This window comes from Neovison vison, chromosome 8 (genome assembly GCF_020171115.1).
Source record: "Neovison vison isolate M4711 chromosome 8, ASM_NN_V1, whole genome shotgun sequence".
NCBI classification, from domain to species: Eukaryota; Metazoa; Chordata; class Mammalia; order Carnivora; family Mustelidae; genus Neogale; species Neogale vison.
The window spans coordinates 57,167,000-57,182,468 of record NC_058098.1 but is presented as its reverse complement, the minus strand read 5'-3'; the positions used below and the strand labels follow the sequence as shown (position 1 = coordinate 57,182,468).

The window sequence follows — 15,469 nt, the reverse complement described above, 5'->3', positions numbered from 1 at the left end:
CCGCCCCCACTTGCCTCCCTCTCCCACTTATTTCATTAGATGAGCTTGCAGCAGACAGGGTCTTCCCTTCCTCCCTACAGGGACAATTCACTTAGATTAGGTTGATCATTGTTCATTTGGTTATACTTAATATGATAGCCTTTCTTTTGTATTTATTAGGAATAATAATTCTGTTCCACTGTATTGAAGATATTCTCAAAAACAGTAGGTTTTTCCCCTTCCCCACGCTACACACATAGAAATAACCCAGGATTATTGCCTCTCGCTGATTTTGCAGGTCAGTGAAAACATACCAGCTTTACAGATCTCTAAGGGAAATATCACAGTTTGAGAGTGGGGAGTGGGGTAACAGACAAAAAGCCTTTCTTGAACGATGAATAGTGTGTAGAGTGTCTGACTTTGGCCAGCCTTGGGTAGGATTTGCTTCTTACCTTGGGGTTCTCTCCATTTTGAAAGAAGCTTAGATGGGTTTCACTTAGAATTTTACCTTTTTGTGAATGGTATTCCTCTGGCAGATTTTGCTGATGTTAAAGCAGACTCTGCTAATTCTTTCTTGTTCTCTCTTTTTACTTGAACTTTAAAATGGCACAGATGGGAGGCAATGCGCTTAACACCTTTCATCTTATCCATGAGGGAAAAACTTTTCTTGTTTTAAACTTTTCTTGCCTATCTCCATGGCCATAGATCGTTTGTAAGGTTGGCAGCCTTCTAACCCTATATCCTGTGTAATTGCTCTGGGAGCTGCTCCTGGCAGAACCTGGACTGAAGACTGCTCTCAGAATAGCCGCTAGAAGAATGATGATTGATGGGATGCCTGGGTGACCCAGTCAGTTGGGTGTCTGCCTCCGGCTCAGGTCATGATCCTGGGGTTGAGCCCAACATCAGGCTCCCTGCTCAGCAGGCAGCCTGCTTCCCCCTCTGCCTGCCCCTCCCCCTGCTTGTGTGTGCACATGCGTTCTCTCTTACACAAATGAATAAATAAAATCTTAAAAAAAAAAAAAAGATGCTCAAGTGATGAGCACAACGTGTAGCCACTGTCACTCAGCTGTCACGAGATCCTGCAGAAGACCAGAAACAGTCTTTTCCTTATTGGTGGAAATTACTGATTTGGTAGTAATGCAGACCATTCTGATCAGAATTTTAGTTTCTCTGGGTTACTCTCAAATATCTCTCCAGATATGTGTACCTTTGTTAAGATTTGGGCCAAATTGAGAGCGACAGAACTCATCAGCATTCTCTAGGTGAAGCTCAGACCCGGTGTCTGGAAGAGAAGGACCCAGGGACTACTGCGTGCTGGCCCAGCTGTGGGGAGGTTGAGACCTTTTAGAGAGATAATCTTTGTTAGTAAAAGAAATCTATCTTGCCTTCACTGCCATCTTGTTTCATCCCTAAGTTACTTTACTAAGTGTGACAGCAGTAACATTTTTGGGTTTGGACTTGTGTCATAAGTTCTTGTTCTAGTTTCCATTCATAGAAAGTGAGACTGAAACTGTCAGGAAATTTGGCCATCACCGAAATCATAGTAGAATCCCTAACACTTGTGAGTCTCTTCACATGTAGGTCATACTGTAGGCCCATGTAAACAAGCCTATAACTTCATTTGCTGATTTTCTCAATAAGATGGAAATCTTGATATTACTCAGTAATGAATAAACATGGCATTCTTCTGAGAACTTATGTAGTTTACACATATTTGAGAAGGTTCACCTGTATCTGGAGCACAGATTGAGGAGAGGATTCTAGAAATAACTTCATTAGCATTTGCACTAAACAGTTCTTTAAAGCCTATGAGATGTTTCAGTTACGTCACTTAAAAATTTTGAGGGAGATTAGTTGTTTTGTGAGTGAATGACAATTATTTCGCATTGCTAAATTGTTTTTAATGGTTTATGTGCAGAATTAAAAATTATACGTATCCCCTTTTCTAGGAGTTGGACGTTCAATGGAATCCAAGTTGACCTCTTTGGGAATTAAAACTTGTGGAGACTTGCAGTATATGACAATGGCAAAACTCCAGAAAGAATTTGGTCCCAAAACAGGTCAGATGCTTTATAGGTTCTGCCGTGGTTTGGATGATAGACCAGTTCGAACTGAAAAGGAAAGAAAATCTATTTCAGCTGAGATCAACTATGGAATAAGGTTTACCCAGGTATTGATCTCTTAATGAGTTTTATCCATTTATTTACTGTTCTTTATCTCTCCACCTAGTCCCATCTCTCCAGCTAGCCCATAGACTCTTGTTACTTGAATACTTTATACTCTTGTCCCTGCAGCTTTCAGGATATAAGGAGTATACATGTTTGATTTTGAAATGAAAATACTTGAGAATTGTTCAGTGTTTAGAAAAACAGTGGAGTTTTTCTGTTTGTCTTTCCATAGCCAAAAGAAGCGGAAGCTTTTCTTCTCAATCTTTCAGAAGAAATTCAGCGACGACTTGAGGCTGCCGGCATGAAGGGTAAACGCCTGACGCTCAAAGTCATGGTGCGAAAGCCTGGGGCCCCAGTCGAAACTGCAAAATTTGGAGGCCATGGGATTTGTGATAACATCACCAGGTAAGCTTATGTGTAAAAGGATTTTGGCTAATTGATATTCCAGTGCAGGTTATTACAATTAATAATAGGAAAAAGAAGAAAACCAAGGAAGAGTCTAAAAGATCTGTTCAATCTGGGGTTATCGGATATTCAGCCCAAGGCCATTGTTGTTGTGTCACTGCCCTCAGGTTCGTCTGGTCACGGGAACCTGTGTGCCTGACCTTTGGAGGGAGTCTTTAGGCTCTGGACTTCTGTGCACAGACAGAAGGAAAGGGTGGTGACAGTTGTGGGTGGCAACAGGGTCCTGGAGGGAAACCTCAGCACAGTGCTTCAGAAAGTGATTTTAATGAAACATTTGCTTTATTTAGGGAGGTATAGGTTCTCTTTTTGAAATGATTAATTATTGTAGTCTCTGAAGACTGGGAGAAAGCATTTAACCCTTCCACACCCCCCCCTTTTTAAAATGTGAGGGCCGCGAATATGAAACTTAAGGTTTGTGACCAGAAGAAAGTACTTATTTTTGTGTACCATTTTATATACCAGTGGTACACTGTATTTTGTCTGACGTCTGACCTGAAAGCCACGCATAAGGAATTGTGTGTTTATTTAAAAAAAAAAGTTTTTTAGCTCATGCCAGCTGCACCAATTATGTTTTTGTGTGTGGTGTTGTTGACAGAAGTCACAAGAGGACTGCTCTCAGTCACAGGCAGCTGCCAGCTTTGTCACTCACGCATTTGTTCACCATGAAAACAAGGATTATAAATTGTACGTGAAACCACATATTTATAAAATATATTTTTATGCAGTTGGTAAGATTTAGCTGTTATATTTACCTATTTTAATAAACATTTTGATACGTACCTGTCTTTCAAATTGTAGTTAGTTAAATACACTGTTAGTGATCATTTCTATAATAAGTTGGTTGTTAGGCCCTAACTCTGGAATAAAATGATCTTTTTACACATGGTTTCTGTGGGAAAAATCAGATCTAGTTTATTAATTCCTTTTCTGAGAATGTAACCTGGAACTTGATTTGTTTAAGATACATGGGGAGGGTTATTCAAAAACTAAATAATTTTTCTTTGGGAAGATAACTGGCACTGGCTTCCTCTTTTCGTATATGTGTTTTTAAATATCTTCTAGTTACTTAGCACTATATATTTTGGGGGGGTTACTCTAATAGTAATGAGAAAATCAGCCTCATTCAGTCCTTTTTTTTGAGAATCCAGGTGCTCCAAAAATATAATTTTAACATGAAGAAAACTAGGATTAATTGTAACTTTATTCCCCTGACCCCCAGTTGAAGGATAATAGCCATTTTGTGAACACATTATCTGCTTGCTGCTGTTGATATTTGTTCCATTTTTGTCCTGAACTTAAGGAGTTTTATTAGGAAAATTTAAAACATTTAAAAGTAGAACAGTAGAGTGAACCCCGTGAACCCATTACCGGATTCTACTACTGCTGTCAGCGCCTCCATACCATCCTAACTCCCTTTCTTCCCAGTGATTTTGAAGCAGAACTCTGATACCAGCTCATTTCTCCCACAGATATTTCAGTGTTTGTCTTTAACGAGATGAGGACTCAGTTGAATAACCACAGGACAGTTCACAATCTGCTGTGCATAGCTGGGTAGTCAGGTGTACATTTTGCTGTGTCCTTAAATACTTCTTTTGGAGGGCACCTGGGTGGCTCAGTTGGTTAAGCGACTGCCTTCGGCTTAGGTTATGATCCTGGAGTCCCGGGATCGAGTCCTGCAGTGGGGTCCCTGCTCACTGGGGAGTCTGCTTCTCCCTCTGACCCTTCCCCCTTCTCATTCTCTCTCTCTCTCTCATTCTCTTTCTCTCTCAAAATCTTTCAGTAAATATTGATTTAAATAAATAAATGAAATTTAAAAAAAATACTTATTTTGGAGAAGATGATGTAAAAGAGCACATGATTAATCAAAACAGATGTAATTTTATAAATATTAAAAACATTCAGATCAGTTTTAAACCATTAACTTAAACCTAACATTTCGGTGGTGTTTTAACTGCATGAGGAATGCTTTAGGGGAGGGATTATGACCTTGTATTTCCTCTGCTTCCGGGTTGACACGCTTTGTCCTGTGGGCCTTATCCAGCCTGGGCCTTGTTTTTATGTGGTTTGTGTGAGCCAAGAATGGTATTTATCTAAAAGTCTGTGCAAAGTGAAGACTGTTTGAGAGGAACCGTAAAGCACAGGCGATTTACTCTCTGGCCCTTTACAGAAAAAGTCTGTGGGTCGCTGCTGTAGTCCCAGCTATAGTCATGTTGGGCTGAGTCAAGAAGTGGTACTCCATGTCTCATGATTCTGTTACCTCTGGTCATTAGCTACGTGACAATCATGTGCCTCCCAGACTGTGATATGTTACAGTACTGTAAGACAAAGGACACGTCAAAGAGCCCTACGTAAGTTGAGATCTGTGGCTTAATTATCACATAGGGAGTTTTCTTTTAACAGTTTTTCTTTCGGGGAAATAATTCCCCTGCCGTGGCTCTCTTTTGTATATATGTGCTTTTAATTTTAGTTTTATAAACACACACACAGAGTCCCCTGCACTACGTCTCTTCCACTGCCTGTTCCTGTTTCCCCTGATGCATTTCCTTTGCCCCCAGCAGTGTTCCGTGATGGTGACCCTGTGCAGCTGCACATGGTTGATCATAGAGTCTGCTATGACCACATTCCCTTTTTTTGTGGAACTTGTTTGTCCTGGAGTTACTGAGCTTCTTATTTTTTTTTTGTTGGCTTTTTTGTGAATTTGCCAAATTCCCTCCTTGTGTGTTTAATCACCTGGTTTGATCTTTTCTCTTGGAGCACTCTCTGGGGGCCCTCCAATGTTCCAGTGCAGTTGGGATTAGACGTACTGTGGCGGACTGGGACTGAAGGGGTGTCCCTTCTCTATGATCTGGGTAGGATCCTGTTTTCTTGCATCCCTTGTCTCCTCCTAGTATCTAGTGAGAAAAGAGGCATGGGTATAAATTGTTTTGAACCTGTCTGTCCTCATGCTCAGTAGTTTTGCTGACTTAACAGTTATAGTTAGGGGGCACCTGAGTGACTCAGTGGTTTAAGGGCTCTGCTTTCAGCTCAGGTCATGATCCCAGGGTCATGGGATCGAGCCCCGCATTGGGCTCTCTGCTTGGCAGGGAGCCTGCTTCTTCCTCTCTCTCTCTCTGCCTGCCTCTCTGCCTGCTTGTGATTTCTGTCTAATAAATAAATAAAATCTTTAAAAAAAAAAAGTTATAGTTAGAAATCATTTTTCCTCATTTAAAAACTCCATTGTCATCTTTTTTTCCAGGATTACTTTTGAGAAGCTCAGTGCTCTTTTTTGATGGCCTATTTCTTTTTTTTAAAAAAGATTTTAGTTACTTACTTGACAGAGCCAGAGAGCACAGCAGAGGGAGCAGCAGAGGGAGAGGGAGAAGCAGACTTCCTGCTGAGCAGGGAGTCCGATGCAGGGCTTGACCCCAGACCCCTGGGATCATGACCTCAGCTGAAGACGCTTAACGGACTGAGCCACCCAGGTGTCCCAGGGGTTCTGGAATTTTATTTGGTCTTTGTTCTTTTGCCAGGTACTTCATCAATATTCATTTTTTATTTCTACTAACATTTTAAACTTCGGAGTATTTCTTAATTCTTTGTGGACATTTAAATATGAATATCTGTTATTTCACAGATGCTGTATTCTCTCTTTTAAATATTCTTCTGTTCCCTCTGTCACTTGTTTCTTCTGATACCTTTTTTTTTTCTTTTGATTGTTTTTATAATTAGAGGTTTTCTTCATCTGTCTGTGTGATAGTCCATGGCTGTCTGTTGAGACATGAACTTCTAAAATTTTATGTGGAGCCTCTAGATTCGTAGTGGGATGTGTGGACCAGTGGGCTTCATCATAGACGAGTTGTTGAGGGGCTTGGTCTTTGGTTTTCACAACCAGTTGTATTTGTGGTCTTTGCTGTTAGGCTTGTCAGTTTGCCACAAGAGAGGTCTTCCCATCTCCCGCCTGTAGTTGGTGAGCCCGTGTGAAGATGGCAGCTGGCATTCTGGTTTCTCAATGGAAGAGCAGTCTGGGTGGGAAGAGTGTAGTTTGTTTTGAGTGAGGCGCCTCCCTCCCCTTGGCCATGCATGATGTCCCCTGACTCTCAGCGTCGACATGCCAGGTATAGAGCATCCCAGAGGAAGGGCTGACTCTCTTTGGCACACACACGTTCTCTCCCCCTTCTCACACCCCTTGCTGGCACCTGACACTTCCAATCATGGAGCGTTTCTGAGGTTCTGTAACATAAATTGACTTCTCTCAAGTTGGTGCCTTGCTTTTTAGGCATAGCAGGCATATTTGGTAAACTTACATTTTCTAATGTGCTTTCAGTCTTCTAGATCATGATTAACCAAAAAATAAATAAATAACGATTGACCCAATACTTAAAAATGGTTTCCAAGACAGTTTAATGGTATTCTGGAAAGATATAAAGATAAACACATTTAAACCACCATGGTCCACTAAAAATCTTGTTCTTAAGTTCTTCCGGATTTATTTGTATGAAATAAACTTAATTGAGGCAAGAAATCAATGGAAATTTTTTGCAAATGGTTTCCTTAAAAGTATGGGTAACTTTCATGGATGTACATAATGTCCTCACATACTGAGAAAATTAAAATATAATAGAATAGTTTTTTTTAGCACATACTAATGCTGGCAGTCTTCCCTCCCACTCCAAGAATTCTTTTTTTTTTTTTTTTTTTAAGATTTTATTTATTTATTTGACAGAGAGAGATCACAAGCAGGCAGAGGCAGGCAGAGAGAGAGAGAGGAGGAAGCAGGCTCCCTGCTGAGCAGAGAGCCCAATGCGGGACTCGATCCTAGGACCCTGAGATCATGACCTGAGCCGAAGGCAGCGGCTTAACCCACTAAGATCTAAGAATTGTATATTCCAGTCCCACTGGGTTTTAGACAGGGTACCACTGTATTTCCTTTGTCATAGCTGCCCACACGTTTGTTGATTTCTAGAGCTTCTGAGAATTGTCATGCACATACTCACATGTTGAAATTACTCAGTGGCTTTACTTCAAACATAACAAAAGTCAAGAAATAAAACATGGGTATTCATCTTCTTTTCATACCTCAACATGGATAATCTTGGAATGTAAACTTTAATTTTTTTATGTAAAATTTAAAATTTCTGTTGGAATCTCAAACATACTTACATTCATGCTTTAGTTGCAACATAATATGCATGTTATTTGTGTATATACATGTTAACTAAAATACATCTTTTTAAAGAATTTTCTCCAACTTATTTTCAGTTGGCCAGGTCTTCTTTAGTCTGTATCTCAAAGTTCGAGTGTTCTTTATGGTTTTTCTTTTACTCCTTGCTGTCAGTGTAATTAATTTGTTATTACTGGTTTCCTTGAAGGAAGACATTCTCATTCATTTTCATGATTTAATATTTAATTAATTAAACTTTTTTGTAACTTTGTTGACAAGTTTCCTATGCCTTTTCAAATAGTTCAGTACCTGTGAGGTACCAGTGAATATATATATGGGATGTAGCTTTTGTTCCTTTTAAAAAGTTAATTCTATCACTTACAGGACTGTAACTCTTGACCAGGCAACAGATAGCGCGAAGATAATTGGAAAAGCTACACTAAACATGTTTCATACAATGAAACTAAATATATCAGATATGAGAGGGGTAAGTACATAACATTTTAAAATTCTGCCTTTCTGCAATGTTTTTCTCATTTAAGGCTTGATCTAAGAATGGTCCTGAGGGGGTAATGGGTTTATGTGCGTATTTTCATCTTATTTGAGATAATACCAGGAGAATAGAAACTGAAAAATTGTTGACTTTTTTAACGATCTAATCCTGTTATTTTTCAGCATAGAGTCAAATTTGTTTTGAAAGCTCTTAATTTTCTGTGTAGAATGATTTTGTTATCTTAAATTTTTAGAGTATCTTTTAGTTAACCAAGGGCTTATTTTACCTACATTATCTTGCTTCCCATTTTCAATCCCCTGGAAGTAGATGGGACTGGGACTATACTCCCCTAGGAGTATAGAACTGCAAATAATTCTTGTACCTTTAAGATCCTTTTTAACCAAATTCAGTCTGATGTCTGTTGATGCTCTAGAAGGGAGCATTTACCACAGGCACACAAACATGCTTTTGGGACATGTAGGTGAAATGGCATAAAAAAATGTAAAAATCTCAATTTTCTTTCTTTCTTTTTTTTTTTTTAAAAGATTTTATTTATTTTATTTGACAGAGAGAGATCACAAGTAGGCAGAGAGGCAGGCAGAGAGGGAGGAGGAAGCAGGCTCCCTGCTGAGCAGAGACCCCGATGCGGGGCTCGATTCCAGCACCCTGGTATCATGACCCGAGCCAAAGGCAGAGGCTTTAACCCACTGAGCCACCCAGGCGCCCCCAAAATCTCAATTTTCTTAAGGATGAACCATTGCAGGTTCCATTGTGTGTGTACACATATGTGAGTAAAAGGCATTTATTGGTTTGGTATGGCATTTTTGGAAGGATTAAAGAATTACTAAACCGGACATGATTAAAACTTCTCTCTGAAATACTGTTATATTAAGACTTTATGGTGGTGTGGGGTGTTGTTATCTAGATGCCTCAGTGTGCGGTGTACCCCCGGGCACTGCCCATCCCCCCCACACCCATTTACTTGAGAAGTACTTCATTTTAGCAAAAATGATAAATGAAGTAAGGCTGCAAGTAGAATGCTCTCTATGGAGTTTTTTTTTAATGTTAAAAATTTGGTTGATCAGAACTTTAGTGGGGTATAAAAGTATTATACTTTCTTGGATTTTTCTGATTTTGAAGAGATTGCAATATATTTTGGATAGAATTGGATACTCCAAGGTTGAGGTGAATAACTGCTTGCTAGCTAGTCAGTAGTTTTTGTAGTAAGTCGTAATAGAATACTGTTGGAATACTTTAATCTTTTATTCTAGAAATAGGACCTAGAAGATCTTTTTAAAAAGGAATAGCTGAGAAGTTTGCATAGTTAATTCGTATTCTTGCTTCAGTTTTCCTGAACACATTTCCACTTCTGGTTCTAGGTTGGGATTCAAGTCAATCAGTTGGTCCCGACCAATCCAAACCCTTCCGCATGCCCCACTCGCCCATCAGTTCAGTCAAGCCACTTTCCTGGTGGGTCACACTCTGTCCTGGATCTCTTCCAAGTTCAGAAAGCTAAGAAATCCACAGAAGAGGAGCACAAGGAAGGTCAGTGGTCATAACTGTGGTTCTTGTTTTGGTGGTGCTTTTACCCTTAGGAAGGCTAATAAGTTAATCTAACAATTGTCTGGCATGGATCTACTTTTTAAGAAACACATTGACATCCTGGATTATAAGGAGTCACAGTAGTATAAGTTTGTTTTTACCTACAGTGGATTAAAGTAATCCATATTATCCCATCCCTAAGGACATGAAGAAGCTGTTTTATGTATTTTCTATACTTTCAGTATTTGTGGCTGCTATGGATCTGGAAATATCCTCTGCCTCTAGAAATTGCACTTTCATGCCATCTTTTTCTACACACCTGACATCAAGTGTCAATCCTGTTACTAGCAAAGCTGAGTCTTCAGGGAAATGGAATGGTCTACATTCTCCCATCAGTTTAAAATCAAGACTTAACCTGAGTATAGAGGTTCCATCACCTTCCCAGGTATGTTTTATCGTTCTAAGTATTATGTAAGTGCAAAAGCAGTTTCAAAGTAGGAATGACCTTTTTAGTTGTCAGCATAGCCAAGAAGGGGAGAGGGCTACTTGTCAGGTAGATCAAAGACACATCACGTGTTGACTGAATTCCAAATGAGCAAGATCACATTAGGAAAAAGGTGCTGCTTTTGGAAAGATCTGCGACTCTTGCAAGTTGTAGAACGTGGACGGAAGCCAGTTCTGCAGACTGCCACCAGTAGCCACTTTATCTCTTTGTAGCAGTGGTCATAATACAGGTTTAACTCTGTTCAGCAATACAGTTTTGGTGCTCATTAGTAGGGGCCTACATCCAAGGTTTTTCTTGCAGCATTGGAAACAGTTCTTTCTGTAGAGTGAATGATTTTCCTAACTTAAGCCAGTTAATTCTGTTGATGTGCGCGGTGAATGTGTAATACGGTTGGAATTTTTGCTCCTTGTAAGGTTGAGATAGCACTATAAGCTATATTGGGAAAGTCCATTTTTCTGCTCTACTAAATAGTGGGAGGCTGAAGGAAACCTACACGCTGGCTTTAAAGCTGGGAAAGGGACGATTGCGTTGGGTCCCAGATGCTAGTGAGTTATCCAGAAATAGTTGTTCCTGGCAAAGTACAACACTGGCCTATCCAGCTTACGGGATTCCATGCTGCTAAATGGAAGGGCACAGATGTCTAGAGGAATCTGGTGTGTAGGCTAGAGAAAAGTTAGTTTCTAGAATCCCTTTTTTCTTAATGTTGTCAGAACCAGAATTATTTGTAATTGGGTGAGATAGTCTACTGTGTGAAAGGTAAACAGGACTCTGTTATTGCTTTCCAGAAATCGGACATATCCCACAGGCACTGGCCCCTGGCCCCTGCCCCCTGCCCCCGGGTGGGTCTGAGAGAAGTCTCTCTGCCACGGTTGCCGGAGATCCAGGGAGTGTTTGGACCTGCCTGATCCGGCGGTGCTGCTGGTGTAGTGGGTGTGCAGTGTGCACGTGTCCCTCTGGACTCCACGTAGTATGAGTCAGGCTTCAATGGTGAAAGGCGAAAATCCTTCCGAAAATGTGCTGCTTCGGAGGGTTAGCTTTTCTAGCCTGCTTCTCTGCACCCTTTTTTGGTTGTCCAGGATGTTCAAATTGAAGTGAACATGAGAACACTAACTCTCCTAACCTCCTCTGTGAGCTTTAACTTCAGACTCTTGTGGTATTTTATAGCTCGATCAGTCTGTTTTAGAAGCACTTCCACCTGATCTCCGGGAACAAATAGAGCAGGCTTGTGCTGGTCAGCAAGGAGAGCAGCATGGTGACAAAAGGAAAGAGCCAGTAAATGGCTGTAATACAGGAATTTTGCCACAACCAGTTGGGACGGTTTTGCTACAAATACCAGAACCTCAAGAATCTAACAGTGACGCAGGAATTAACGTCATAGCCCTTCCAGCATTTTCACAGGTAAGTTATTAGAGACTTTCTACCTGCATATGCTCACCCGTCCTGCCCCAGCTCAGGGCAGATCTCATTTCCTCTTTTCTTTTGGACCCTAAACTCTCAGTATCCATATCCACTGGGAGCAGAGGGATTGGCTCATTTCTGCATTATCTAAAGGAACAGACTGTCAGAGAAGAGGGAAGATAGGTTATGTGGGTGCTTGAAATCTCCACCCAGAAGTAAAACAGAAACAAACTGTTTCTATTTTCTTGGGCAGGGATGACCCTTGGGCCACACTTCAAATAACTGGAGGGAGATAGAGAATCACAGGCCAGAGACAATAACACAGTCGAAGCTTGGTGTATAAGAAACAAAAACTTTGGGGCGCCTGGGTGGCTCAGTGGGTTAAGCTGCTGTCTTTGGCTCAGGTCATGATCTCAGGGTCCTGGGATCGAGTCCCGCATCGGGCTCTCTGCTCGGCGGGGAACCTGCTTCCTCCTCTCTCTGCCTGCCTATCTGCCTACTTGTGCTCTCTGTCAAATAAATAAATCTTTAAAAAAAAAAAAAAAAAAAACTTTGCAAATGAGCCTGCTTTCGTTTTTTTTTCCCCCCTCATTTTCTGGTAGTGCTGCTTTCCCTGATAGTTATGCAGTGGTTTTAAGTCCATTCTTAGCCCCAGATTTTCTTAATCTAACCCTAAAACCTTGTGATACAATAAGCTTTAATATTGAGGACCTATTAAGAGTTCATACAGATCAGAAAAGCATGATTTGAAAACAAAATCTGTTTTGTGAAAGAGCATCAGCTCAGGTTTGACTTTGAACCTTCTTGTTTCCACTAGGTGGACCCTGAGGTGTTTGCTGCCCTTCCTGCCGAGCTTCAGAAGGAGCTGAAGGCAGCGTATGATCAAAGACAAAGGCAGGGAGAGAACGCCGCTCACCAGCAGCTGGCCACTGCGTCAGGTAAGCACGTCAGTTGAGCTTAGCGGCCAGTGTCTGAGCTGCTAGTCACGCTGAGAGCTCTTGGTGTCGAAGTGGAATGAATATATGATGCAGGTTAAGTGTTGTCACAGTCCTAACTGGACCTGTATCTGTAGCTTCTTGACTTTAAAAACACCTTCATTTCAGAAAAAAGTCTGATTACCAGAAATCTTTTGAGTACTCGAGATACATACATCAGAGTTAGGTTTAAAACAAAAAATCTGAAGGTCTCTGAACGCACATTACAAAACTGCGTGCGTACCTCACCCGTTGAATTTTCAGTTAGTCCTTATGGGCCTGTCCATACAGAACCCACTTCGTGACTGAGCACAGGGAGTGGGCGTCCCGCAGCCTGTGCTTGCAGCCTCGTGCCTTCCCCACGCACAGTCTGGCTCAGGGGCCTGGGTTGGGATGTGTGCACACACAGGTCGGGCTGTATCTGAGGAGGAGGAACAAGAACTCGTCGTACTGTCCATACATACTTTATTGAGGATCTCATGTTTATATTCTTTTAGTGCCAAAGAACCTGTTACGTCAGCTCAAACCAGCAGCAGTGAAAGAAAAGAAACGAAACAAGAAAAAAAATCCCATCAGTTCCCCCAAAAAGATTCAGAGTCCTTTGAAAAACAAGTTGCTTACTAGTCCTGTGAAAACTCTGCCGGGGGCCTGCGGGAGTCCCCAGAAGTTAATCGATGGGTTTCTAAAACATGAAGGTCCTGCTTCTGAGAAACCTCTGGTAATAGTTCTCATACTTTTTAAAACTTTGACCTTTCCATTGATCCGATGTTAACGTACTCGCTGTTAATGTAAATATAGCACTTTTTATCGTTTGTTTTCTTTAACAGGGAGAACTCTCTGCTTCCACTTCAGGTGTGCCAGGCCTTTCCAGCTCGCAGCCTGAGCCTGCTGGCTGCAGAAGACCCCCGGCACCCAACCTAGCGGGAGCTGTTGAATTCAGTGATGTGAAGACTTTGCTCAAAGAATGGATAACTACCATTTCAGGTTGGCTTGGCTGGCGGGACGGCCACAGACTGAGATGCAGTGGTTCTAGGATTTTAGAACAGGAAAAGGCTCATCTGTAGAAACGGAGCTCATTTTTCTAAATCTGGTAGGCTAAACCCAGGCACCCTCTAACCTTAAAACTCTGGGGCTGACTCTGAAATCTCCATACTATAGACCCTGTGTTTGATGGCTGTAAGTCAGTGGGATAGTTAAGAGAAATGTGGGTGTCCTTTATGTCTGCAGGTAGCTGCCTGCCTTCTGAAGGAGGTTGGTCCTTATTTGAGTTTCCCCTCCCGACTCTTTAGATCCAATGGAAGAAGACATTCTACAAGTTGTGAAATACTGTACTGACCTAATAGAGGAAAAAGATTTGGAAAAACTGGACCTAGTTATCAAATACATGAAAAGGTAACTATTCAATACTTTCATCAGAAGGATAAAATGGGGGAGTCTCACTCAGCTACTCTGGTGAGGCATGGAGCAGCTTCTATGCTATTAACTGTGGAGGTAGTGAAAGGGGGGTACCCTTCATTTTGAATCCCAAATGACGATCAAAAGGTTGTGCACCTTGAGATACAGAGTTTAAAACCCTAACTATACACTTTGAACTGATTCCCACGCAAGGAGTCGTTGGTCTTACCTGGTGTTTTTTTCTTAACCCACCTTTTAGGTTGATGCAGCAGTCGGTGGAATCGGTTTGGAACATGGCATTTGACTTTATTCTTGACAATGTTCAGGTGGTTTTACAACAAACTTACGGAAGCACATTAAAAGTTACATAAATCTCACCAGGGAGCCTGGTGCTCTCGGCTAGCTGTGCCATAAGTGCTTGTGAGGTATTTGCAAAGTGCATGATAGTAATGCTTGGAGTTTTTCTAAGTTTAAATTTCTTTTTAAGCAAGTGTTTTGTATATTTCTTTTCAATAAGTGCCAAATTTGTCAGTATTGCATGTAAATAATTGTGTTCTTTAATGTAGTATAGATTCTATTTACAAAATGTTTGTTTATAAAGTTTTATGGATTTTTACAGTGAAGTGTTTACAGTTGTTTAATAAAGAACTGTATGTATATTTTGTACAGGCTCCTTTTTGTGACTCCTTTAGGAAGCAAATCCTGCACTGTTTATTATATTTAAAGGCTGAGGAAACCTACAAGCCGGACTGTCACAGGCTCCATGCTAATCTTTGAGATTCCTGAGAGGTCCCAGACTGGGATTCTGCTTGTTCCGGGTAAAGCTTCTAAATAATCTTAATCATTCTTCTTCCCAAGCATGAACACGGGAGCATGTTAAGAAAGTCTTCTTTACTTATTTTAAATTAAAACACACACATAATTGAATATTAAGTTTTTTCCTGGGAAAATTGTCTCTGCTTCTACCGTCCCTTGAGAAACTTCAGTAGTATTGAAGAACGGTACAGATTTTCAGATGTATATAGTGTTTTTCTAGGCTAGGTTATACCATAATACTTGAAAAATATAATTTATAATCCTATGCCAGTGAATACTTGGGGACATTTTCTTCATACGCCTCCCATTGCCTTCAATACTGTGCTACCAATATAAATAGGTAGTCTGATACTAGAGATCTTACTTTTTCGTGTGGACTGCCCACATTCTGGGGGAAAACTAGCAAAAACCCAGTTACTGCCATGAACGAATCATGAGGTCTCTGCCGCAGCTTTGGAGCTCTAAGCCCCAATAGTCCCATCAGCTCCCTACTTACTGCCCCATCAGGAAACTTACGCATGATAGAATTCTTCTAGGACAAACTAGACCAAGATGGATGTACAAAAATTCTAACGCTAACGTGCTGGCACACGA

At 40.9% G+C, this 15,469-nt stretch overlaps 1 protein-coding gene across 10 annotated transcripts in view; it reads left to right on the top strand.

The window, feature by feature from the left end:
* REV1 (REV1 DNA directed polymerase) overlaps positions 1 to 15,097 on the top strand; it is a 95,509-nt gene extending 80,412 nt beyond the window's left edge. For 7 of the 10 annotated variants that reach the window (XM_044263659.1, XM_044263660.1, XM_044263658.1 and 4 more), the window contains 11 exons: positions 1,929 to 2,149; positions 2,380 to 2,552; positions 8,137 to 8,239; positions 9,625 to 9,790; positions 10,030 to 10,232; positions 11,457 to 11,690; positions 12,508 to 12,628; positions 13,162 to 13,382; positions 13,492 to 13,648; positions 13,954 to 14,056; positions 14,319 to 14,721. In XM_044263659.1, the coding sequence (XP_044119594.1) occupies positions 1,929 to 2,149; positions 2,380 to 2,552; positions 8,137 to 8,239; positions 9,625 to 9,790; positions 10,030 to 10,232; positions 11,457 to 11,690; positions 12,508 to 12,628; positions 13,162 to 13,382; positions 13,492 to 13,648; positions 13,954 to 14,056; positions 14,319 to 14,430 (1,814 nt within the window). In that variant the 3' untranslated portion in view covers positions 14,431 to 14,721. The other 3 variants (XR_006386173.1, XR_006386175.1, XR_006386174.1) reach the window with 3 other exon arrangements.
* Positions 15,098 to 15,469: the final 372 nt, after the last annotated feature.